Source organism: Lolium rigidum, chromosome 1 (assembly GCF_022539505.1).
Source record: "Lolium rigidum isolate FL_2022 chromosome 1, APGP_CSIRO_Lrig_0.1, whole genome shotgun sequence".
NCBI classification, from domain to species: Eukaryota; Viridiplantae; Streptophyta; class Magnoliopsida; order Poales; family Poaceae; genus Lolium; species Lolium rigidum.
Window position 1 is genome coordinate 247,081,956 of NC_061508.1, and position 25,148 is coordinate 247,107,103.

Genomic DNA, 25,148 nt, shown 5'->3' on the forward strand with positions numbered 1-25,148 from the left:
GTCTCCAAATGTCATCCTGGGGAGCTCACCTGATCTGGAGGAGTCCTTTCCACCAACCAGTAGCATAAAACGAGACGACGATGATGAGGGTGAAAACTCAGTGATGTCTACGGTGCTACCTTTGTCAAGAAGAGCTCTCAGGTGTTCTCCGAAGGTGGATAGATTAGTCTCCATCATTGTTCTGTATAGTTTCAGGACACGGATCCAGAATGGAACATTCAGGTTGTTTCTCAGCATACTGGAGTACACGTTTAGATGGACAAGTGACCCCTTCATCAGTGTTGCTAGCTCCTTCCCTATCAATGCTAGGTGCGGATGGTCCACCAGGTCGGAACTACCGAACGCGAGGACCTTGAAAAGGTAGCTGTATTCCTCTTGTGAGAAGGTATTGATTCGTACCAGGTTTACGGTTCCGAACCTCGCTAGCTTCTCCAGCCGGCTTATGATCACAACCTTGCTTCCTTTACCCGTGCGAGTCAGGAGCAGTGAGTGAAACTTGTACCATTCCTTGTCATCCACATCTGACTGAATTTCAACGGTAACCAAAGTCCTGACATTACTGAAGCTGTCATGGTCAATTGTTTGAATCTCACATCCATTGACATGGATAATGGAAGAGAAGCGGGAACAGATCCTCTCGTCGGAGCAAACGCTCCAGACTAAAGTTTTCTTGCCTACTCTGCAACCACCGATGACCGGCAGCACGGTCAGACCCCTATGGGGATCATTATCCTGCAATAAGATGTTCATGACATGCTGCCTCTCAACTTGGCGGCCAAACATGAAGTTGTCCATGTAAAGGTAGCAACTATACGGGCTGCGAAACATGCGTTCGCAGCCTGTTAGGAGCGTGATGAATTCGTTTATGTTTGTGGTGGCGCCCTCCAAAGTTTCCAGTGCAGTCTGCACCTCCTTGCTACCAGAACGTCTGACGATAGGGAAAGCCATGGTATAAGAGCCACTAACCTCCACATGTGTTCTGATCTGTTCTAAGGGACCATAGGTGTTCAAGACATCATACCCCCGGTACATAGCCTCCATGAGCATCCTGAGCTGCAGCAGCATCCTTGAGTTTGTGATGTATCGCCCCTCGGCCTCCTCGACGACGCAGTGAACCCTGAGAAGGAGCCGACGCAGCGATTCTAGGTTCCTCTTCTTCTTGGTAAGGCATGTGTGCTCTCTGTACTTGCTAATGAGGAAAGACGCAAACCGGCTGATTATTTCGCTCGTCACGGCAGAGAGGGCAATGTCCATGTGTTCTCGCTATGAAGGTGCGAGTTACAGAGAGATGGACACAGATCACAGAATATAGTGCGTGAGTTATACAGTGTGCGAGAGAGAGATCTGTGTGAGACGAAAGACTTGGACTGGTTTGCGGTCTACTAGGGAAGTAGGGATTGAAATCTCAACACGTTAGTCTGGGCAGTCGACTTCCACACTGTTGACCCCTGACCCCCCATCTTTTGCCGTGTGCCGTGATTCCTAGACAAGAAAAGTAGTTTGAAAAATTCTTCCACACTTGATTCCTAGACAAGAAAAGTAGTTTGATAGATTCAGTTCGATCATAAAACCGACGCCAAAATACCAGTAATTAAGATTGGCATTCGTAGCAGGCAAACCAAACAACACATCTACAATAACATGGCGATACAAAACCATATAAATTTTAGAAGCAGAAGTATGCGATGATGTTTGAACTTCTTTATGTAGAACTTCTCAAATCTATTAGAGTTATCTAAAGCTGGGGCAAAACCGATGACGTCAAAAATATTTCAACTTATAGCACATAGTGGACCTACAACTTATATAGGACTTGCATAACACATGAACCAGAAAATAAAAACGGGTTGTCAAGATTTATCTCAAGCTGGCTGACTAGGCGCTCCTCATGAGAAATGTATGCCTGCTTTGTTGAAGAGAGACAGCAAGTACAGGAAATCAATTTGGCTCAGCTTGGAAGATCTCTTCTCTGCAAAATCACCCTGCTGCAATATGCCCATAATCTTCTCTTTGAAACTAGCACGATCATCTGCCACATCGCCATCATCCATTTCCATGTCATCATCATCCTTCTCATCACTAGTCTCCATGCTCAGGTCCTCAACCATATTCGCAAGCAATGCGACATCATCCGGTGACATCTTCTCCTCAGCCATTCCAGATTCTTGGGCGAGTTGGAGGGACTGCATTGTCTTGAAATTCTTCTCTAGCAACTCAAGGACACGCTTCTGCTTGAAAAGGGAGCCCAGGGTCTTGTTTTTTCGATTAAAGCAGATCCTCACAAGTCCATCCCACTCTTTGAAGCTGACAGGAGGGAGGGGCTTCCTGGGCTCGATACGCACAACTGAAGAATCCACCTTAGGTGGAGGCCTGAAGTTATTCCGCCCAACCTTCAGGAGATGTGACACACGTGATAAGAGCTGCACGTTCACTGATAGACGGCAGTAGAGAGTGTCTCCAGGCTGCGCCACAAGTCTCATGGCAAACTCACGTTGGAACATGATCACAGCGCACCTAAAGATTGGACGGTGCGACAGAAGCTTGAATGTAAGAGGGGATGAGATCTGGTATGGGATGTTCGCCACGCAGATATCAAAGTACGGAAGATCACATTTAAGCACATCTCCCTGGATAATCTGCATTATGATTCACAAGAATACTCATCATTATAAACAAATATATTCAGTTAACATTGCAACTACATAGAACTATTGACACACCAATGCTATACTATGTGATCAGCCATGAAGCATTCTGTATAATCACAAATGACGATATGCAACAGTGCTTAGTAACTGTAACAATCATCGATAGCATAGTTGTCAGTTCGTGTATAAGCAAAACTTATTTAGGATAACTCGCGGTCATACATAGAACTATCACACTGAACTCACAGGAACAATCACCATGTAGCACTGATTAACTCGCTACTACAGAAAACAGAGCTATACCCTTGTAGCACATAACAATTCAGTTCCATGAACACAAACACCATACCAACCCAAGTTCTCCATGTGCCGCCTAAATTGAATATATTCCCAATTACAGTATACAGGTCACCAAAAATGATCTGCACAGCAGAAAATCGAACACCCAATTTCCCCTCACAGAACAGCTACAGTACCGCACGCAAACTGGTCATCTCAAGCAGGAATTGCGGGGCGGGCACAGCACAAAACCGACACAGCAGCAGAACTTATCCCCGAAATTATTTGCATAATATAGTAGTACAAAAACTGTAAGAGCTAGTACCTTGAGGCGTGAGGCGAGGGGGTTTCCCTGGAACCGGCGGTTGAGCTCGAGAACCATCCGCGGGTCGAGCTCGACGGCGACGACGGCCTTGACGCCGGCCTCGAGCAGCTTCTTGGTGAGATTCCCCGTGCCGGGCCCGATCTCGAGGACGGTGTCGGTGGGCTTGAGGCCGGCCTTGGCGATGATGGAGTCCACCAGCGCTGGGTTCCGCAGGATATGCTGGCCCTTGGACTTCTCGAACGGGATCCCGCCCTGCAGCCGGGCGCCGCCGCCGCCCCCGCCTCCCCCGTGCCGCTTCTTCTGGATCTTCCCGCCCGCCATGGTGGGTTCCGGCTGCTCCGGTCTGGGGAGATGGAGGCCTTCGCGGTGGTGAGGCGGCGGTGGCTGTGGCGCGCGGGGAGTGGAGAGAGAGAGAAGAGGTGGCTAGGGTTTTGGAGGTCTTAACAGAAAGAACCCTTTTTTTTTCACTTTTTGCTGGGCTTGGGCTGACAATGATGCAGCCCCAAGCGAAGTTGAGAAGGCCCATTAAATCAGATGAGACAGCTTGACGAACGATTTCTTTCTTGGGTAATCTGTATTTCGTGGACAATCGAATTTCCACAGCCTTTTCCGGTGTTTAACTCTCTCACGTTCATTTTACAACAATGACAAAATTTTATGAGGTGGTTCTAAAACACACAATCAACATCAGGATTAGTGAAAACAACTTGGTGGGGTCCTTGAAAGGGCAAGGCATGTCTAAGGAAGGGAAATGTGTCCTTGTCAAGTCGGTGTTACAGGCAGTTCCTGCATATACAGTGAGCTGCTTTCAACTCTTCAAAAATATGTGCAAACAACTTAGTTCAATTTCTTCCAATTTTTGGTGGGGTGACAAGGATGGTCAGCGGAAGGTTCATTGCATAGGATAGGAACGTACGTATGTGCAAGAGTAAAGCGAGGGAGGCATGTGCTTCCGTGATTATGAATGTTTTAACCAAGCTTTCCTTGCCAAACAGGGTTGGAGAATGATCACGGACCCCGAATCCCCGTGTGCAAGGGTTTTGAGGGCAATATATTTTAAACAGGGTGATTTTATGTCAGCCGGCTGCCCAAAACGTGCCTCGTATACATGGCAAGGGATAATCAATGGAAGAGATTTGCTTAAGGCTGGCCTGATCTGGCGTATCGGCAATGGTCAGTTAATTAGTGTTACCAATGACTGTTGGATTCCGCATATTGGGCTCCGTATCCACTGGGAAGGAGACATGAAAATTGCCCGAAGAAAGTAAGTGATTTCATAAAACCTGAGGGAGGGGCGTGGGATGAAGCAAAGCTGAATGAGTTTTTCTATAAAAACTAAGCTCCATGTCTGGCGTTTGGTGGAGAATGGTCTGGGAGTGGGTACTAAACATCGTTATCTGTCTAGCGTGCAGCAGAACAGAGAGTTTGGTACATTGCTTCTGGACATGTCCCCATTCGGCAATGGCATGCTCTTTGCTTACAAAGCACACGAGCATCAACTGGGAACCTCCGCCGAAAAGACTAGCATGCCATGCTAAAAATGATGGCTACTCGCCGATTGGATTGGCAAGAGCTCAGCAGATCAGACTTTGTGGTTCTTTACCATGTTGTACAATCTATGGCAGGCTAGAAATGATGCTCGCGAGACGCAGAACCTTAAAGACCCGAAGTCCATTGCGCTACAAATGTGTGTTGCGATTGAAGAGTGCAATGGGATTCATGCGAATTGTGAAACCTCTGAAAACGACATCTAAGGTTATGGAGCACTAGCTCTGAAGTCTGAACTGAGTACCAATGGCATAAGATCAACTCTGATGGCGCTTTCAACCAGTCGGAAGGCAACGGAGGGGGGGGGGGGGTCCTTAGGGATCACCATGGAGACTTCCAAGCAGGAGCCAGCCATTTTTTCACCCATGTTGTCAATGTTGAAGGTGCCGAACTCCTTGCGTGCCGGCAGGGGTTAATTCTTGCCAAGGACAATCAGGTCCAGAGGATTGTGAAACGGATAATTCAGGGGTCGCAATGAAGATTGTGCAGAAGGAACGCGATGGGTCTCTTTATGGACCAATCATCGAGGAAATAAAGGAACTCCTCCAGGGTTTCGTTGATGTCTCAGTTTGTGCGGTACGAAGAACTGCTAATGGTGATGTACATGTTCTGCCGAAAGAAGGCTGAGTTAATAAAGTTGATAGGTTTTGGCTTGGTGTTCCTCCACCGACTAGTATTGAAAACACTATTGTAATGGATGTTTCTGTGAGTTAATATAAATGCAGCGCTTTATTATATAAAAAAAACATCAGGATCAGTTCATGCACCCCTGGCTAAATTATCCATTGGCTGGAAGAATATATCTAAATTCCCCATGAGAACTTGTTTCATTGTACATGGTTATCACAATATTCAAAGTAGAAAAAGGTGCAACGTGTACATGTAAGCATATGTTTGTTGCAGAAACCGGATGCATCTGCGTCTTTTTCTCATAGCATATTTTTTTATACGCGTTACGTATGATGCATGGTGAAGTGTCTGTCATCAATTTTCTTTTCTAAACAAAGAGGCCTCCAATTACCGCACTCGTTCACACGGGTTTAGATGCTTGGGAGATAATTTCTTTTTCATGATGTCAACCCCACTTACATGTAAGCATGAGTTCATTGCATGTTTGGGAGATAATTTCTTTTTCAAGATGTCAACCCCACTTACATGTAAGCATGAGCTCATTGCATAAACCGCATATTGCATAATCTGACAGACTATTCATGAAAGCAATGTGAGAAGAGTTCACAGGATTCCCATGGCGAGCACAAAATATATGGGGAGACGACGTCCTGGACTGTATCGTGGCACATATATACATCACACAACCATGCTGGTACGCACACCTGGAATTTTACGTCGTAATGTTCCTCCAAGTAGTTCAACTACAACTGATCCCTACTTAGTACTAGCAAGAATATTAACAACGTCAGCACTTTACACCTTGAATTCTTTGTTAGCTTTGGTTGCCGCTCCATGCCCTTAATGAGATACTACCTGGGAAAAAAGACAAATTTAGCTTAACCAGCCTCGTTGATCAATACTGCATTGCCAAAGAAATACAATGTGCATTTCTCATGCACTGCAAAGATAAATCAAGGAGCTTCGTATTTGCAGACAATTCAACCTATTTGACTCAGCCAAAAATATTTGACTTAACCAGCCTCGTTGGCCAATAAATCAAGGAGCTTTGTTTCAAAAAAAAATTGACTCGGCCGAAAATTTCACACAACCGACTAGATTTATTTGCACAAACAGGTGAAAGCTCGGCCATGGGTGCTTTCTAGGCTCTAATTATTTCAAAACAATCTAGGTTGGTTAGGGAGCAATTGCAAATCAAGCAGGTCTTAGATGAGATTAGTGAGTTGAGTTTGTTGTTTACAAATTTTAGCTTAGTTCATGCTCGTCGCGAGGCTAACCAGGCGGCTCATTCTTGTGCAAAATATATAAGCCTACAAGATGGGTCGTTTTCCTGGGATGCTGAGCCACCTGCTTTTCTAGTTCACAGCCTTGGGGCTGATTGTAACTTGGTGTGAGTTGTGGGCTGCAAGTTTCTGACGCACTCTTTTCCTTACCAGGGTACCTAAGGGGGCTGGAAGGTTTTTAATGAGGCGGCTTGCTAGCATTTTAATATATTATCTTTCAAAAAAAGGGAGTAATTGCAAATGGTGAGATTAAATTTTTGGGAAAAAATAGTCTTGCAGTTTTGCTTAAACTTACTTTGCATTACATGCTTGCACAAAAAGTAATGGTCGAAGTTGCATACTGAAAACTCGCAAACCCGAAGACATCTATGTTGGTAAAATAATTTATTGTATGGTGTTTTAATGTAAGTATGTGAGATTAATGAACTATGCAGGTATATAGTCCGAAGCACAGCCCTTACAAAAAACATGATGTCAGGAGTAGTCAAACTAACCTTTGCATGTAAGGGAGCTGCTGCTGGCTCTTCCGTGCCTGCAACTCAGTAGAAAGCTGAGAGCATTTCCTTTTTGTTTCCTCTAGTTCATGCTCCAACTGCCCAATCTACAAAAGAACCATTCAGATTTGATCAAGAAACACAATATGCCAGCCAGCCATTAACTGATCACTTCAAACGGTATGACATACTGTCTGCTTCAACTGTGTATCTCGCTGTCGAAGTTCTTCGCGCCTGAAAAGAATGATATTAAGTTAAGTATGCAAAAATGATAAAGAGTGATTTCAAAACACGCAATCACCTAGCCTATAAACAGAACTACATGTTAAGCTCTTTTGTGATAATAAGGAAACTGCCAAAAGTCTGGACACCACTCAAAAAGAACATGACCAGATTTCCAGTTAGCACCAACTTTCCTCGTGAAAAATAAACGGTTAAAAGTCCAGCAAGAAAAGGTTGATTAAGTTGCTTCAAAATGCATTTGTAGGTTCAAACTTCAACCCACAATTGCACATTTAACTTCTTTTATAACTTTTGGATGTATAGTAAACAATTTGAAAGGATAGAGCCACATAAGACCTGTGCCATATTTATTTTAGTAGATCAGTCATTCCACCTTCAAAATATAACTTTTGACTATATATAATTAACAAATTTGAAGGATGGTGCCGCATAAAACTATGGCACATCTGCCATATTTGTTTCACTCGATCAGTCACTCCACTTAAAGTAATAATTGTATAGCCTAGCATACTGTAGTCCAAAGGACAGCCCATTTATAGGATCTGATGAGGTGAAATTTAGAAGAAGATGCCTGTTCAGAGCGAAACATGTTACAACAGTCACAAACTTAAGTCACACGCCATTCAATGATTCGTCTAATAACGGTAATGTAACTGATGGTGCAATTAATGGCATGCGCAACATTGAGAGAAAAAAGATCTAACGTACAAACAGCAACATCATGTTCAGAACCTATCAGGAATTTTAAAATGACATGTAAGTACGAAATCCATCTGGAAAGTAGTTCTATAGCGATAGTTGGAGAACTTCGTTAACTATATCAAGCTGAACTTGAATGCACCATGAGAAATTACCTTGTGAACAGAGAAATGTTCTCTTCACTCAGCTTCTCAATGAAATTGGGATCAAGTACACCATGAGAGCCAGTTTCTACTAGATCCTGAATGCCGCAAAAAATGATAATAAAAGGAGTAATGATCAGATGTGTGTGCATGGCTATGTGCATCTATGATGCAGAGGCAGCAGGCAATATATCTTCCATTTTTCTACTCCATATTAAAAAATATCACATGTGTGCATGCCAAAAGAGTAATTAGTTGTAGCATAACATAGGAATTCACCATTATATTTGCATCATGCTAGATTGCGAACTGTAAGAACCCTCACCTAGTGCCAAAACATACCAAATGGCTGTGCACATTATATAAGCCTTTTGCATCAGCAAAAAAAATGAGATTAAGGGAGCAACAATTCAGGAACTTGTGAAATGTGCCTAGAAGGGGCTATTATTACATTGGGAAAATATCCATTGGTAAAGAAAGTGGACACAGAAGGCACAGTTATTGTCAACAAGAGCTACATTAGGGGTCCAAGAAACGAAAACCAAAAGAACAACATTCACCAGGACAACATGACTCAAGTGTAAGCGGAAAGCCAAAGAGGTGCAAACCTCTTCCAAGCCTGCTGAATTCATACTATTCTCTTGTGCTTGGCCAAAAAATTGCCGACCGAAACCTAGGTAAAATAAAATAGTAAGAACAGAATAAATTATAAAAACATTCAGAAATTATGTGGATTCTCATCTAGGAAAACAGAAAATCAGAAGAAAAAAAAAAGTTCTGGTCAACTTATGTCAAAGAGCAAACAGTGTGAAAAATATCTGCATACCACAAAATACTTCATAGAGGAACCTGGTTCTAAATATGTGTCTATACTGTTAAGTTTTAACACGGGATTTACCTTCTCGTGTAGAAATAACTTGTACAAATAACTATGAAATAATGTTCTCAAGAAAATCAAACAAACTTATTTCAGACAACAAGATACTCCTAATTTGCATGGCCTAGCAACACAAATGGCCTCATCGCACCAGTCACATGGATCATAGGGATGGGCTTATGGGAAATAAGTTGAAAATAAGTGGTGTATGAGCAACGTTACTCCGTGGTATATCAGCAATTATCTCTTCACAAACAAGATTAGATGAAACATGCTACCTATAGAATTTCCATGTATCCCATTCTTCGCCTAAACAAGCAGACCTGGACATTTGATATGCCCGAACTGACCAAGTCAAGATCCAATCAGGAGCTGCTCTGGCATTCCACCTAGGCTCCTACAGCCTACAGGGCTTTAGGGAAGATGTTCACTCACATGCTAGTTTCAATATATATTCCATATGATTAATAATATAAAAAGAGAAAAAAATCATGCTCTTGACCTTTTTTGTTTTAACAAGCAGCTCACTAGCTTTGCCGTAAAAGGGTAGCAGCATCACAAGATTTTTTTATTCGGTACTGTACACCATTATTTAGTTACACGACAACCGTCAGTTGAACAGAAGCTAACAGCCGAACATATTTCAGGTAAGTAATATTTCTCACTTCCATGCGTGCACTTGGCATCTCGGCACACAGCAGTATGATAAGAACTCGCAGTTTTTAAAATGATGAAAGGCCAAAAGAGGAACCGTTGTATAGAAATAGTACCTGCACCATTAGCTGTCAGTCCCATGGCTGCTGCATCGTCATATGTTTCCGGTAGCAAATTTGATGACCGCCTTCCAATCCTCTGATCAGTTGATGATTTCTGCTGAACTTTAGGCCCAGGACCACCTGAATCTTTACGACCATCCTTGTACTGAGACTTTACTTGTGGATCCACTGGCTGGTAACCTACCAAATGACACCTCTCTTTCCTGCAAACACCAACACAGGAATCTACATTATATGAAACAGAATAAGGACAAATGGCTGCGTGCAGCATGCCCAAGGTATGTGGTATTGCCACACAATTTAGTACATGTGGTAATACCAATTACAGTGATCTGAGGTACTGTTACTAACAATGAGTTGCTTAAATACAGCGACAGTGATCAGCAATGAGTTTCTTCTTTCTTATGAAGCTTATTCAAGTATTTAAAATGCAATATGCTATATCTTTGATAAGGATGAGTAACTAATAGCTGATTAGCATCACAAGATGATTCTGAACCAAGTGGCCAAAGATACTTACCAATAATCAATGATAATCTGCCTAAGTTTTGTCTCTAGCCGGATGAATAGTGGAGTCCTCTCGAAATCTTGTTTGTCATGCGCCGGCTCAATAAAATTTGCCTCAAGTACACCTAAATCATGGCAAGTGTCACTCCAAAGAAATAACAAACAAAGTAACACTGATGAAAGTAGTAAACATATGAAACTCACCTACAACACTCCTCCCTCTACTAGATCCTTCCTGAAGAACCTTCCAATAGGGCTGCAAAGGATTTTTACTAGAAGTAAGTCTTTGGCCCAAATTGTGATGCAACAGATCTTTCTACAGAAAGTAAGTTTCGACCAATGTATTGCACAGTTGAATCACTAGAATTGTACATTTTAGATGGTCAGCCCAGCTCAGAATCTTATGATTTTATTAAGGTCAACAGCTGAATTGTTTATAAGAACTTTGACATTTCAACATGTTTGACAACAGAAAAAATATGCAAGAAAATACTGCTAAGTGCTAACTTCTCCACTAGCTAAGTTAATAGCTAATTGAGCATGCCATGACGTTGTTAAGATTCATAAATACACTTATGGCCTTGTCCTGTAAATGGGCCCTTGTGATTATCATAGAAACTAGACAGATGCCTGAAAAAATTGGTAAGTTTCGTTTTTTCATACTGGCAGCTTGATATTCCTTATGTAACAGATTCAACTACGATCAAACAATGGGACTCTCTAACTTTAAGTTCCCCGCGGATGTTTCTCTTGCCCGAGAACGATCAAGGGTAAAGCTTGGGGAGTCTGGTAAGTGTATTTTATTTTACAGTTCAACATTAGTATCTATCTGAGGGGAAAGCACTGATATTACAGTTTAACATTAGTATCTAAACTGATAGGTGTATTTTACAGTTCAACATTCGTATCGATCCAAAATGCATTCTGCAAGTCTTAAAATGGTTAGCGCCAGTTATAAAAATAAAAATAAAATAAAAACAGAAGACAAATTTCTTTGAGTCCTGGCCCTCTATAGCAAGAAGACATCAACCCAGATCACACCCACACAGATGTTCTCTAAGAACGATGACTAGCACACACACACAAAAGAAGTATTCATAATGATTACAGAAGAACCCTTTAGGTCTTTACTGTTCCACAAATTCACTACTTGAATACTGAGGATAAGTGATCAAGTAGCAAAAAAGCATGCAACAAATAACTTATGTCACTCGCTGATTCAAAATGACCCACTACAGAAGTACAGCTAGTAGAACTATCTAGTCAGACTGACACACCGGTCCACCAGGAGTCATACTTCTCCAATTGTCATTACAGATGACATACCAAGTTCTTAGTAGTGAAAGATAAACCCTGCCTACATGCTGAGATCCAATCCAAGCAATATAGTACATAATAGAAATAACAACAATAAGAAAAATGAATGAACAAATAACTCAAAACTGGATAGAGTGGTTACCATTATTAATCGATTTTTGTGGTATACATTCATCCCAAAAATGCCCAGCACTGGCGCCTCCTTTGCAAATCCAATATCTACCCTCACTGAGACCTACAGTTTCAATTGAAATGCAGCGGTGAACAGAAGTGACTATTTCTGCAACTACAATCAGTTTGAACAGACAAACCAATGGAATCCGAGACAAAACTAACAAAGTATAAAAGAAATTATATGCAGACTATCGTGAAAAGGAGCGGCACATGGGAAAATGACATTTATACACAATATAGTCTCAAGGGGAGCAGCTGTAAGTCTCATGCATAAATTAATATTTTTGTTGCCTCTGAAAAATTACAAAAATAGTGCATATAAACATGTCTCTTTAGCCTCTCATGCTTTTCTTTTTAGTTAGTGCATATAAACATGTCTCTTTAGCCTCTCATGCTTTTCTTTTTAGTTCATACTACAAATCAACTATTTTCTTCACCAGACATTGCAAAAGCATAGGTCACTCAAAAATCTTAGAACTTTAGTTTAGTACAAATCAACTCATTTTAGCACAGAATTTTGCAAATATGTACATCATTGTAATATCAGCATGTGAGTTTTTTGGAGGAACTTTGAAAATTTCAAAGCATACGTTTTGAATTTCTTAAAATAAAGAAAGCATGTGTACTCAAATGTACAAAATCCATGTCTCTATCACACACATTTACTTACCACATGAGAATCATGTGTGACTTGAGGCTAGTAACAACTTTACGCAATTACTTACCACTTGAGAATCATGTGTGACTTGAGGCTTGTAAGTAACAACTTTCTTGAACTTCAGATCATTAGCAACACTAATATGTTCAACAGGTTTTCCTCTTAATATAATTTGGAAGTTCTCATACTTCTTAAGGTAAAGGATGGAAGTATATGCCTGCAAATTGACAAAACAAATTACTCATCAGATATGTAAGCCAGATAGGAAAAAGTCTAGTGCACAACGAAATTAAACCTACGCGCAATGAGAATCTGAGTCTGTGGGATATATGTTGCTGAATAACTTCTTTTTGGATCTTTGTCAATCCGCCACTGTCTTTAGCTTGATCTCTAAGTAATATGTCCTGAAATTGAGCAATAGAGGTTAAGCAACGTAATCAGTACGATGATGGAAGAGTGGTATGGAGCCATGCTCTGCCCGAACTAAAGACAAGAACAATAGCAACTATTGCCTCATCATCTAATATCACTGGCGGAGCATAGGAAGGGAGAACCTGGGCAACTTTAGCCCATACCGGTCACTGCCGTATGCTACATCGATCTAGTAATATTGGACCTTTGGTGAGTATGAAAGCTACATTTTGAGCCATGAAACCATCTGTCCAACCCGCCTCTGCTATCTCTCACTTACCATACAAGCCAATTCAAAATAAGTTCTAGCCCATCTATTGAGTAGATGAATATTCCATCTTGCAACATTGGCCTCCCTAAATAAATATCTACAGCGTAGGCACACATGGGATGTTGCAGCAATTGAGAGTTTACACACTAGGAATTTGCAGTTTATATATCCAGTTATTTGAGATATTTTTCGTTGCCATGAATAAGGTACATTTATAATTTTACGAATTTAAACCTTAGTTTTCTGTAGGAAAGTGTTAATATATTTTGTATGGACGATTTTCTCGACAATATAAAAAACCTATTTCCAAAAATCCTAGAGTCACCACTGTTTTCCCCCGCTGTGATTTCCTTCAAGCCCCAGCCACTGTCTAATATGTGTAGATTAAGAACAAGTTCACAGAAACTAGATCTGCAGGAAGAGTATAACAGAAGATTGTATGTGAAAGGTAACCAAGTTTTGCAAGTAAAGAACAACATAAATTCCTGTTCAGCTTGTCTATTTTTGTACAAGTTGTGAACACATGCACAAGTAATCTGCTCTGCAACAACAATATAGAAACAGCACATGTGCGTATAAACATATAATTTCATGTTCAGTCTGTCTGGGTTTGTGATGTGTGTACTGAGAGGAGGGTCCTTGTGTCCACCTCTAAACTCTTGCAACTGTGCTTGCTTTTCTTGTTGATAAAAGATGCTCAAATGCTTAAACGCTCGTTTGGATGTTCTTTACAAAATATGTGAAGGTAATGCATAGTACTTGCAATCAAACCTGCAAGAAATTTTACCTCATCATCATCGTCGAAGTCAAGTTCTAAAAGGCCATCATCATTCATCCAGAGATTGTATATCACCACCTTAGTGCCATGGCTATCAATATCCTCAAACTGAGTACACAAGGAAACTATCCATAAGTGTGTAGATACAAAAGAATCAGTTGCCTATCAAAAACATAAGATATCGCTGTACACTGTACAGTTGGTTATGGTCATCTGGTATAGGTTCAGAATATGTGATAATCAAATAACCAAGCTTGGGTACATTGCACTGAAGAACAACTTCAATTACCATACTGACTACGAAAACTCACTATTTGATCTCAAAATATGACAGGGGAAGTGGGGAATGGACTAAATACTGTAGGGATGAATGCACCTGCTGTAGCAGTTCTTCCTTTGAAGAAAAAGGGGACCAGTCAAGCATTATCTTTAAGCTACTGTCCCAATCACCCTGTGAACCATACACCAAAGGTACGATGTTGCCATCTTGGTCTTGAAAATCGAGCTGTAATAGTGATAGAAAATGTCAGCGCATGAGAGAAAGCTGCAAGCCAGCACACTACTAATCCAACATGACATTACCATGGGGACAACTATGTCATCCTTCGCTGTTTTCCTCAAGAAAGTGTAAGAGAGCAAACCAACACTCAAGGTAACATTACTGCAAATTGTGATAATCATCAATAAATACAGAAAATCCAACAAATTCCATCAATGATTCAAAATAAATCAATACTGAAAGAAATGAAGGTTATCTACCTTCCACGGATTGCACGAGTAAAAACAACTGCATCAGCACCAAGTCTCATTGTGCTGGTCTTAAAACCATTTCCATCTGTGAATCGGCCAAAAGGTAGGGACTTAATAATAGATAGATGTAACAAATGTTTTAATAAGGAGAAAGAAGCGTTGAGCAACTAGATACTAAAAGAAAGATAAAAGTTTTGCTAAACTCATTCGAACTACTCCGTGGAAACTATGAACAATTATATTTAAATTTGCAGAACATTTCATAACAACAGCAAATAGGTAATTGAAGTAAAGATCATTTGAATTATGTGAGGTATAGAGCCAGAAACTACAACCTAACGCATATAAGTCTAGAAAAATTAGCTACCGATGAGGGTCACTCCATTATTTAATTTGGGTACCATACTAACTTTTAGACATCCTGGTTTCCACATCCTTTTTAGGATTGAATAAAGAAATATTGCACCCCTACAGGCTTACACACTAAACCACAGTTAGCTAAGTCGAAAACAAAGAATAGTAAGTACCATGACTCAATAATTATATGCTCCATTAAATGGCACGTTGTCCTATACAGCAGTGCGACACAAAAGCGTAAACATGGGAAGTGTTAAAAAGGACTAATTTAAACTAAGAGTGTAGGGTGAAAGTAGTAAGTATTATCACATATTCCTTCCATTCCAGTTTCCTCATTTACTAGCCTTTCTCCAGACTCAGAGTGCACAATTCTTGAAATTATATATTTGCAATCCAAGAAAAAACTAGTATAAGTACTGAAATATCTCAATGTAAACAGAATGCTGCATACACTGCCCAATGGTGGTCTTTGATTTCTTGGTTGAGAATCCTAGACTCATGCATTTCCGCACACCTTCAGGATCCATTCCTCCTCCATCATCTGTGACAGTAGCTTCAAGTTAGCAGGAACTGGTGTAGAGAATGCCATGGCCAACCTATTCCACTAATTTTATTTGATTTACATGTTTTGAATTGAATCTGGGTACCTTGGAAAACTAGCATCGGGCTATTGTCTTTCGAATTGACGGTTTTATCCACTTTCACATACGTGGCACCATTGGAAATCTGACATTACCTTATCAGATGACGATTGTTTCTAAGGCACTAGAAATGCTGGAGTTAAATGAATGAAGTTTCTAACAGATATTACAAACCTCATCAACCGCATTGTCAAGAAGTTCAGCAATAGCTGCAACAGAAAAGAACAAAAAACAAAATGTCAGGATAATATTGACCACGTAACACTTACAAGTTAAAATAAAGAACAAATGTGAGAAAAGTTACCATACCATCTACTTGTTCTGTTTACTATGTTAAAAACAGAACACTCCAACAACAAGCATCTCATTTGCAGTTTGTCACTAAACTACATTCCTCCCCACAAAGGAAGAGCAAACGAGTAAACATACATAATGTGTGTTCTTGAGGGTTACGACATGCATGAAACGCATATGAATATGCATGAAATTCATTTTGCTACAACAATAACTTTGAATGGACAAATTGGGAAATCAGGATACGTTTTGCTTTAGAAATCTGGTTGTCAAAGTACAGCCAGCTATTTCACTGCCGCTAGATCATATTATATATTCTTTTAATATATTCTAGAGATGATACAGGAAAATTATCTATAGACCGCGATCTAAAGAGCAAATCGGTACTGATATCACACATGTGTGCCACACAACTCGAAGTTACTATAAATCCTGTAAAGAGTCGAGATATGTATCCTGCAATTCTTAATAGCAAAGCTACTACACACTATTGGTACTAACAGCAAGGCCAGCAAGCCGTCTGATGAAACTATACGAATGTGTATCATCCATCTAGAATAGTTGAACAAAATTCTCTACCAACCCATTCAGAGAAATCGAGGAATCACGCTTCCAGACAGTTATCTGATATTCCCCCATTTGCTCAAGCAAACCTAGCTCTCTAAATTTGACACCGTAAATTTCATCATCAGCATGTAAAACCCTAACAACCCCGGGCCCTAATTTGACCAACACACACAAAAAAAAGCAAAGCCAAACGACAGAGCAGATACGGATTGGGAGCAGCGAGGGCGAGGGGCACCAACCTCCGAACGCCCACTTGTGGGAGGTCGCGTTGGTGTGGAGGAACTTGGGGTGCACCCGCGCGCGGTCGAAGTCCCCCGTCTCCAGCGCATCTGCGGCATCGAAACGGCAGGAAATCAGCGGCGCGCGCGATTCACGGCGATGTTCCGCGGAGCGAAAGCGTAGCGAGTTGAGGACGAACCGTGGAACTCGCGGGCGGGGGCGGAGGGGGCCTCGGACGCGCCGGCCTTCCAGAAGCTGCGGCAATCGAGGGATCGAGGGCCGCTGCCCATGCCGCCGGTCATCGCCGCCGGCATTGGGGGGTTAGGGTTTAGGTCGGTTCGGTGGGGAGGTTTTGCCGACGAGTCCACCGACGGCTGTTGCTGGAACGGCTTTTTCCCCTTCAAACGGCGTAAAACAAGGGCACGATTAGCAGCCTGCGTTCCAGACTTCCGGTTAGGTTTTTTTTTTTTTGGACACGGGCACACGGCTCATGCATAAAGGCAAATCCTAACCTAGCATCATGTATGCCAAAAAAAAAAAAAACTAGCACCATGTAAAAAAAAAAAGAGAGAAGTTCATTACAACCCTAAATTTGCTGTAAAGTTCGGATTACAACCCCAAACTCTAATACTGTTCGACATACCCCCTTCGACTTGCAAAACCGTTCATATTTCAACCCTATCCTATTTTATGGTGGTTTCGAACCTCTTTTGACAGGTCAACATATCCACGTCAGTTCCTTGTTCCTTCTCTTTCTTCGACAGTGGACTATCTTGCAGCCTCTGATCGTGCCCTTCGCTCTCCCTAAATCCTCCTGCCGCAGCCTGCAGCATCTCACACCATTCCGCTTAGCCTCTTAGGAACACATTATAAAGGAAGCCAATAAGAAATCTCTACCTTCTCCGTTTAGATCCACAAGTTCTGTGCCCAGTTCGAGGTCCCGGAACAGTGTCGTCATGGAGGTTGAGGTTGAAGACGTCGAATTGGATGACCCACGAGACCATAAGGTGAACGTCGCATCGTCGTCCTCGCTCCTCCGCCATGGAGGCTGAAGATGCGCATTCTCTCTAGCAGTTTGGCCCTGCCAGAAGCCCATCGTGGGTGTCGCCTGCATAGCTCGAAGTGTCGGCACTCCACGGGAAAAAAACGCACCCACACGGAGAAAACTGTTTTTAGATGTAAGGCCGAGGCCCGGTTTTAAATTAATAAAGCCACAAACCGAGTACATGCGATTACAGGGCACACACCAGCCACACAAGTTTTAACCCACGCACATAGTTCGGACCCTGTCCCAACGCACAGAAGCGTTGATGAGTGCATTTTTAGCATGTTTTATACCGTTAATTCATTAAGATATCATCGAGTAGTAATACGATTTTTCTGTTTCACCGCGCTACCGCGGCCTTTTATCACAGGATCTCAAAATAATAAGGCAATGATGAAATATCAATAAAAACTATCATTTTATGATATTTTGGCGTGATAAAAATCATATTAACACTTAATTATGCACCTAGGAAAAAGGAGGATGTGAGGACAACTTCCAATAAGTTTAGCGGGCATCGGTACGGGGGGAGTCCACCCGTACGGTCCCTGCAACGTCCTGGCCGCTCGAACCGGTGCTAACGCACCTTTTAGTCTGGGTTCATAGAATAATCGGTGCTAAAGCTCCGGGCAGCTCCAAACAAAACCCTGTTTTCTACTAGTGCTTGACCATTTTGTAAGGAATATACATTTAAAGCTCCCTGGCAAAGAATGCATTCACGTGACTTGTTGGGGGGATGACCCCCGGTATGCCAAAGGCATGCCAAATCGGATGGTTTGAGCCATCAAGATACCGGTTTAAAAGTTATTCCGGAATGAGCAACTAAGCTCTTGGCTAAAAAAGTCTATACCGGTATCCCAGGAGGGGTATACCGGAATGAGCTAAGAAGGTACCGGATTACCGGTACAGGCTACACTGTAGCACGTCGGCAAGACTGGTCAAAGATTCTCTCAAGAGCTAGAGGACAAAGATGAGCGAAGCACTTCAGCTTTAATCGAAGCTCTGGAGCTAAAGCAGATGATGACGTAAAAGGTACCGGAGGACGTCGGCCTCCCTGATTAAAGATACCGGTGACGCCGGTAGCTAAAGAAGCTTTGTAAAGTAGTTTGTCTAGTCAAAGATGCCATTAGGGTTTCTTCGGGTTTCTTCCCCTGTAAGCCACCCTCTCCCCTATATAAGGAGAGGGGGCACAGTCCTTTGCGGGCACGTCCGACCCTGTATCCAGAAACCTGTAACCTCATATGATCAGGAAATAGAGAGATCTAGAGGTGACATTGTGCTTGAGTTCATCTTCTTCAACCTCTGGCTAAAGCTAAGTTCTTGAGGATTCCATCCGGAAACCTCTCCATCTATACCAAAACCCTCCCCCGAATCCTCTAGCGCACATTCGGCCCCGAGATAAGCCATCCCATGGCATCTGTCTGTTCACCACGACGACAGTTGGCACCCACCGTGGGGCCAGCAGCTGCGCTTGCTGGAGTTCATATTCGGACGGGCCTCCTCACCATCGGCGGCGAGCGTGTCGTCACCGCGCTGATGCGTGCAGTTAACACACGTCCGTTGGGAACCCCAAGAGGAAGGTGTGATGCGTACAGTAGCAAGTTTTCCCTCAGAAAGAAACCAAGATTTATCGAACCAGTAGGAGCCAAGAAGCACGTTGAAGGTTGATGGCGGTGAAGTGTAGTGCGGCGCAACACCAGGGATTCCGGTGCCAACGTGGAACCTGCACAACACAATCAAAGTACTTTGCCCCAACGTAACAGTGAGGTTGTCAATCTCACCGGCTTGCTGTAAACAAAGGATTAGATGTATAGTGTGGATGATGATGTTTGTTTGCGAAGAACAGTAAAGAACAATTGCGGTAGATTGTATTTCGGATGTAAAGAATTGGACCGGGGTCCACAGTTCACTAGTGGTGTCTCTCCCATAAGATAAACGGATGTTGGGTGAACAAATTACGGTTGGGCAATTGACAAATAAAGAAGGCATAACAATGCACATACATATATCATGATGAGTACTATGAGATTTAATCGGGGCATTACGACAAAGTACATAGACCGCTATCCGGCATGCATCTATGCCTAAATAGTCCACTTTCGAGGTTATCATCCGAACCCCTTCCGGTATTAAGTTGCAAGCAACGGACAATTGCATTAAGTATGGTGCGTAATGTAATCAACACAAATATCTTTAGACAAAGCATCGATGTTTTATCCCTAGTGGCAACAGCACATCCACAACCTTAGAACTTTACGTCACTGTCCCAGATTTAATGGAGGCATGAACCCACTATCGAGCATAAATACTCCCTCTTGGAGTCACAAGTATCAACTTGGCCAGAGTCTCTACTAGCAACGGAGAGCATGCAAGAACATAAACAATATATATGATATATTGATAATCAACTTGACATAGTATTCAATATTCATCGGATCCCAACAAACACAACATGTAGGATTACAAATAGATGATCTTGATCATGATAGGCAGCTCACAAGATCTAACATGATAGCACAATGAGGAGAAGACAACCATCTAGCTACTGCTATGGACCCATAGTCCAGGGGTGAACTACTCACACATCGATCCGGAGGCGATCATGGCCATGAAGAGACCTCCGGGAGATGATTCCCCTCTCCAGGCAGGGTGCGGAGGCGATCTTCCGAATCCCCCGAGATGGGATTGGTGGCGGCGGCGTCTCTGGAAGGTTTTCCGTATCGTGGCTCTCGGTACTGGGGTATTCGCGACGAAGGCTTTAAGTAGGCGGAAGGGCGGAGTCGGAGGAGGCACGGGGGCCCCACACGCTAGGGCCGCGCGGGCCCCCTGGGCCGCGCCGCCCTAGTGTGGCGGCGCCCCGTGGCCCCACTTCCTTTCTCCCTCGGTCTCCTTTAAGCTTCGTGGAAAAATAGGCCCCTGGGCGTTGATTTCGTCCAATTCCGAGAATATTTCCTTACTAGGATTTCTGAAACCAAAAACAGCAGAAAACATCAACTGGCTCTTCGGAATCTCGTCAATAGGTTAGTGCCGGAAAATGCATAAATATGACATATAATGTGTATAAAACATGTGAGTATCATCATAAAAGTAGCATGGAACATAAGAAATTATAGATACGTTTGAGCATAAAAGTAGCATAGGTCCATAAGAAATTATAGATACGTTTGAGCATAAAAGTAGCATGGAACATAAGAAATTATAGATACGTTTGAACATAAGAAACATGTGAGTATCATCATAAAAGTAGCATAGGTCCTTGTCGGGTCCATTGGCCCCGTGATACGTCTCAAACGTATCTATAATTTCTTATGTTACATGCTACTTTATTGATGATACTCACATGTTTTATACACATTATATGTCATTATTATGCATTTTCCGGCACTAACCTATTGACGAGATGCCGAAGAGCCAATTGTTGTTTTCTGCTGTTTTTGGTTTCAGAAATCCTAGTAAGGAAATATTCTCGGAATTGGACGAAATCAACGCCCAGGGTCCTATTTTTCCACGAAGCTTCCAGAAGACCGAAGAGGATACGAAGTGGGGCCACGAGGTGGCCACACAACAGGGCGGCGCGGCCCAAGCCCTGGCCGCGCCGGCCTGTTGTGTGGGGCTCTCGTGGCGCCCCCTGACCTACCCTTCCGCCTACTTAAGCCTTCGTCGATAATAACTCCAGTACCGAGAGCCACGATACGGAAAACCTTCCAGAGACGCCGCCGCCGCCAATCCCATCTCGGGGGATTCGAGAGATCGCCTCCGGCACCTGCCGGAGAGGGGAATCATCTCTCGGAGGTCTCTTCATCGCCATGATCGCCTCCGGATCGATGTGTGAGTAGTTCACCCCGTACTATGGGTCCATAGCAGTAGCTAGATGGTTGTCTTCTCCTCATTGTGCTATCATGTTAGATCTTGTGAGCTGCCTATCATGATCAAGATCATCTATTTGTAATGCTACATGTTGTGTTTGTTGGGATCCGATGAATATTGAATACTATGTCAAGTTGATTATCAATCTATCATATATGTTATTTATGTTCTTGCATGCTCTCCGTTGCTAGTAGAGGCTCTGGCCAAGTTGATACTTGTGACTCCAAGAGGGAGTATTTATGCTCGATAGTGGGTTCATGCCTCCATTAAGTCTGTGACAGTGACAGAAAGTTCTAAGGTTGTGGATGTGCTGTTGCTACTAGGGATAAAACATCGATGCTTTGTCTAAGGATATTTGTGTTGATTACATTACGCACCATACTTAATGCAATTGTCTGTTGTTTACAACTTAATACTGGAGGGGTTCGGATGATAACCTGAAGGTGGACTTTTTAGGCATAGATGCATGCTTGGATAGCGGTCTATGTACTTTGTCGTAATGCCCCGATTAAATCTCATAGTACTCATCATGATATATGTATGTGCATTGTTATGCCTTCTTTATTTTTCAATTGCCCAACAGTAATTTGTTCACCCAACATCTGTTTATCTTATGGGAGAGACACCACTAGTGAACTGTGGACCCCGGTCCTATTCTTTACATCTGAAATACAATCTACTGCAATTGTTCTTTACTGTTCTTCGCAAACAATCATCACCATCCACACTATACATCTAATCCTTTGTTTTCAGCAAGCCGGTGAGATTGACAACCTCACTGTTACGTTGGGGCAAAGTACTGTGATTGTGTTGTGCAGGTTCCACGTTGGCGCCGGAATCCCTGGCGTTGCGCCGCACTACACTCCGCCACCATCAACCTTCAACGTGCTTCTTGACTTCTACTGGTTCGATAACCTTGGTTTCTTACTGAGGGAAAACTTGCTACTGTGCGCATGACACCTTCCTCTTGGGGTTCCCAACGGACGTGTTAACTACGCGCAATCAAGCTCTTTTTCTGGCGCCGTTGCCGGGGAGATCAAGACACGCTGCAAGGGGAGTCTCCACTTCCAATCTCTTTACTTTGTTTTTGTCTTGCTTTGTTTTACTTTATTTACTACTTTGTTTGCTGCACTAAAACAAAACACAAAAAAAAATTAGTTGCTAGTTTTACTTTATTTACTGTCTTGTTCTCTATATCGAAAACACAAAAAAATTAGTTACTTGCATTTAGTTTATTTTATTATCATGTCTAGCTCTGTACCTGTTACTTCTTCACCTGAGGAATTAATCTTTACTTTTAAACAAGGGGATGAGGAGAGTTTTAAAGATGCTTGGTCTAGAATTTTTGATTCTTATCGTAAAGCTGAACCTCAAATGACTCTAAGTCTGCTCCTTAGTAATTTTTATTTTGGGCTTATGATTCGCTATAGATATGCCTTGGATGCTATAGTAGGAGGAGATTTCCTTCATTGCAATGGTGATCAAGCTTTTAATGCCATAAAAAAATTAGTTGCATCACATAGTTCAGCTAATAACTTTGATTCTGCTCTTATTAGCATTTATAGTAGATTAAACACTCTTGAGACAAGTGCATCTTGCTTGAAAGAAAATTATAGTTATGTTCGTAACCGGCTTGATCAAGTTTTAGTGAACTCTGAACCTTCAAAATGGGACCCTACTATTAAAGTTGTCATTGGTGGTGAAACTTTTCATGCCCATTGTGATATTATGTCTGAATTTTGCCTTATGCCTAAGAGTATCTATGAATCTTTGACACTTTGGGGACTCGTTGAAGGGGGAGAAGGAATAACTCTTATTGATAACTCTGTTATAATTCCTAAGGGAATAGCCGAGGGTGTGCATACAACCATTCTTGGAAGAACAGTATCCACTGATTATCTTGTTATTGAATGTGTAGGAACAGGACAAATCACACTTGGAAGATCCCTGCTGAAACTATTGGGAGTAGTCATAAATGTGGGAGAAGGCACCCTAAAATTCACCTCTACACCTGGAGGTAGACATGTTTTCCCTAAACCAAATAGTAAGAAAAAGAATAAGAAGAGTATGCATAAAGCCCGAGGTAATGTTGATGCTTCATCTCTTGACAATACTTGATTCACACTTTCTGCGCCTAGGCGAAAGGCGTTAAGAAAGCGCTTATGGGAGACAACCCATTATTTTACTTCTGCACTTTTGTTTTATATTTAAGTCTTGGAAGTTGTTATTACTGTAGCAACCTCTCCTTATCTTTATTTTATTGCATTGGTGTGCCAAGTAAAGTCTTTGATAGTAAAGTCAATACTAGATTTGGATTACTGCGGAGAAACAGATTTCTTGCTGTCACGAATTTCGATCTGCCTCTCTGTAGGTAACTCAGAAAAATCTGCCAATTTACGTGCGTGATCCTCAGATATGTACGCAACTTTCATTCAATTTGGGCATTTTCATTTGAGCAAGTCTGGTGCCTCAAAAAAAATCGTCTTTACGGACTGTTCTGTTTTGACAGATTCTGCCTTTTATTTCGCATTGCATGTTTTGCTATGTTTGATGGATTTCTTTGTTCCATTAACTTTCAGTAGCTTTGTGCAATGACCAGAAGTGTTAAGAATGATTATGTCACCTCTGAATATATGAATTATGCACTGACCCTCTAATGAGTTTGTTTTGAGTTCGGTGTGGAGGAAGTTTTCAAGGGTCAAGAGAGGAGGATGATACAATATGATCAAGAAGAGTGAAAAGTCAAAGCTTGGGGATGCCCCCGTGGTTCATCCCTGCATATTTTAAGAAGACCCAAGCGTCTAAGCTTGGGGATGCCAAAGGCATCCCTTCTTCATCGACAACTTATCAGGTCACCTCTAGTGAAAATATATTTTTATTCCGTCACATCTTATGTGCTTTACTTGCAGAGTCTGTTTGTTTTTGTTTTCGTTTTTGTTTGAATAAGATCGGATCCTAGCATTCTTTGTGTGGGAGAGAGACACGCTCCGCTGTTTCGTATGAACACATGTGTTCTTAGCTTTATCTTTAATGTTCATTGCGAAAGTTGGACTATTTCATTCATTGTTATATGGTTGGAAACGGAAAATGCTGCATGTGGTAAATGGTTTAATGTCTTGAATAATGTGATACTTGGCAATTGTTGTGCTCATATAGATCATGTTTAAGCTCTTGCATCATGTACCTTGTACTCATTAATGAATAACTACATAGATCTTGTTAAAATTTGGTTTGCATGATTGATCTCTAGAGTCTAGATATTTTCCGGTTAAGGTGTTTGAACAACAAGGAGACAATGTAAAGTCTTATAATAGTTACAATATGTTCATATGTGAGCTTTGCTGCAC

At 42.0% G+C, this 25,148-nt stretch overlaps 3 protein-coding genes across 3 annotated transcripts; all 3 read right to left on the reverse strand.

Annotated features, from left to right (window-relative positions):
- On the reverse strand, window positions 1–1,353 carry LOC124657210 (the record flags this gene model as incomplete). The annotated part of the gene is made up of 1 exon (XM_047195800.1): window positions 1–1,353. A coding segment is annotated over exon 1 (1,254 nt), but the record flags the coding sequence as incomplete, so codon positions are not given.
- Window positions 1,354–1,646: 293 nt separating this feature from the next.
- On the reverse strand, window positions 1,647–3,625 carry LOC124683453 (ribosomal RNA small subunit methyltransferase-like). Its single transcript, XM_047217959.1, has 2 exons — window positions 3,253–3,625; window positions 1,647–2,636 (listed from the first exon to the last, which is right to left on the reverse strand). The coding sequence occupies exons 1-2, from the start codon at window positions 3,571–3,573 to the stop codon at window positions 1,887–1,889; spliced, it is 1,071 nt and encodes a 356-aa protein (XP_047073915.1). The 5' UTR covers window positions 3,574–3,625; the 3' UTR covers window positions 1,647–1,886.
- A 2,398-nt stretch (window positions 3,626–6,023) lies between these two features.
- LOC124683454 (protein MICRORCHIDIA 2-like) lies at window positions 6,024–17,203 on the reverse strand. The gene is made up of 20 exons (XM_047217960.1): window positions 17,089–17,203; window positions 16,910–16,999; window positions 15,984–16,018; window positions 15,816–15,894; window positions 15,620–15,709; window positions 14,821–14,896; window positions 14,644–14,722; window positions 14,438–14,566; window positions 14,071–14,169; window positions 12,901–13,005; window positions 12,669–12,818; window positions 11,912–12,004; window positions 10,657–10,708; window positions 10,466–10,577; window positions 9,940–10,148; window positions 8,901–8,965; window positions 8,305–8,390; window positions 7,399–7,441; window positions 7,208–7,314; window positions 6,024–6,285 (listed from the first exon to the last, which is right to left on the reverse strand). Exons 1-20 carry the CDS (start codon window positions 17,201–17,203, stop codon window positions 6,282–6,284), a joined length of 1,818 nt encoding a protein of 605 aa, XP_047073916.1. The 3' UTR covers window positions 6,024–6,281.
- Window positions 17,204–25,148: the final 7,945 nt, after the last annotated feature.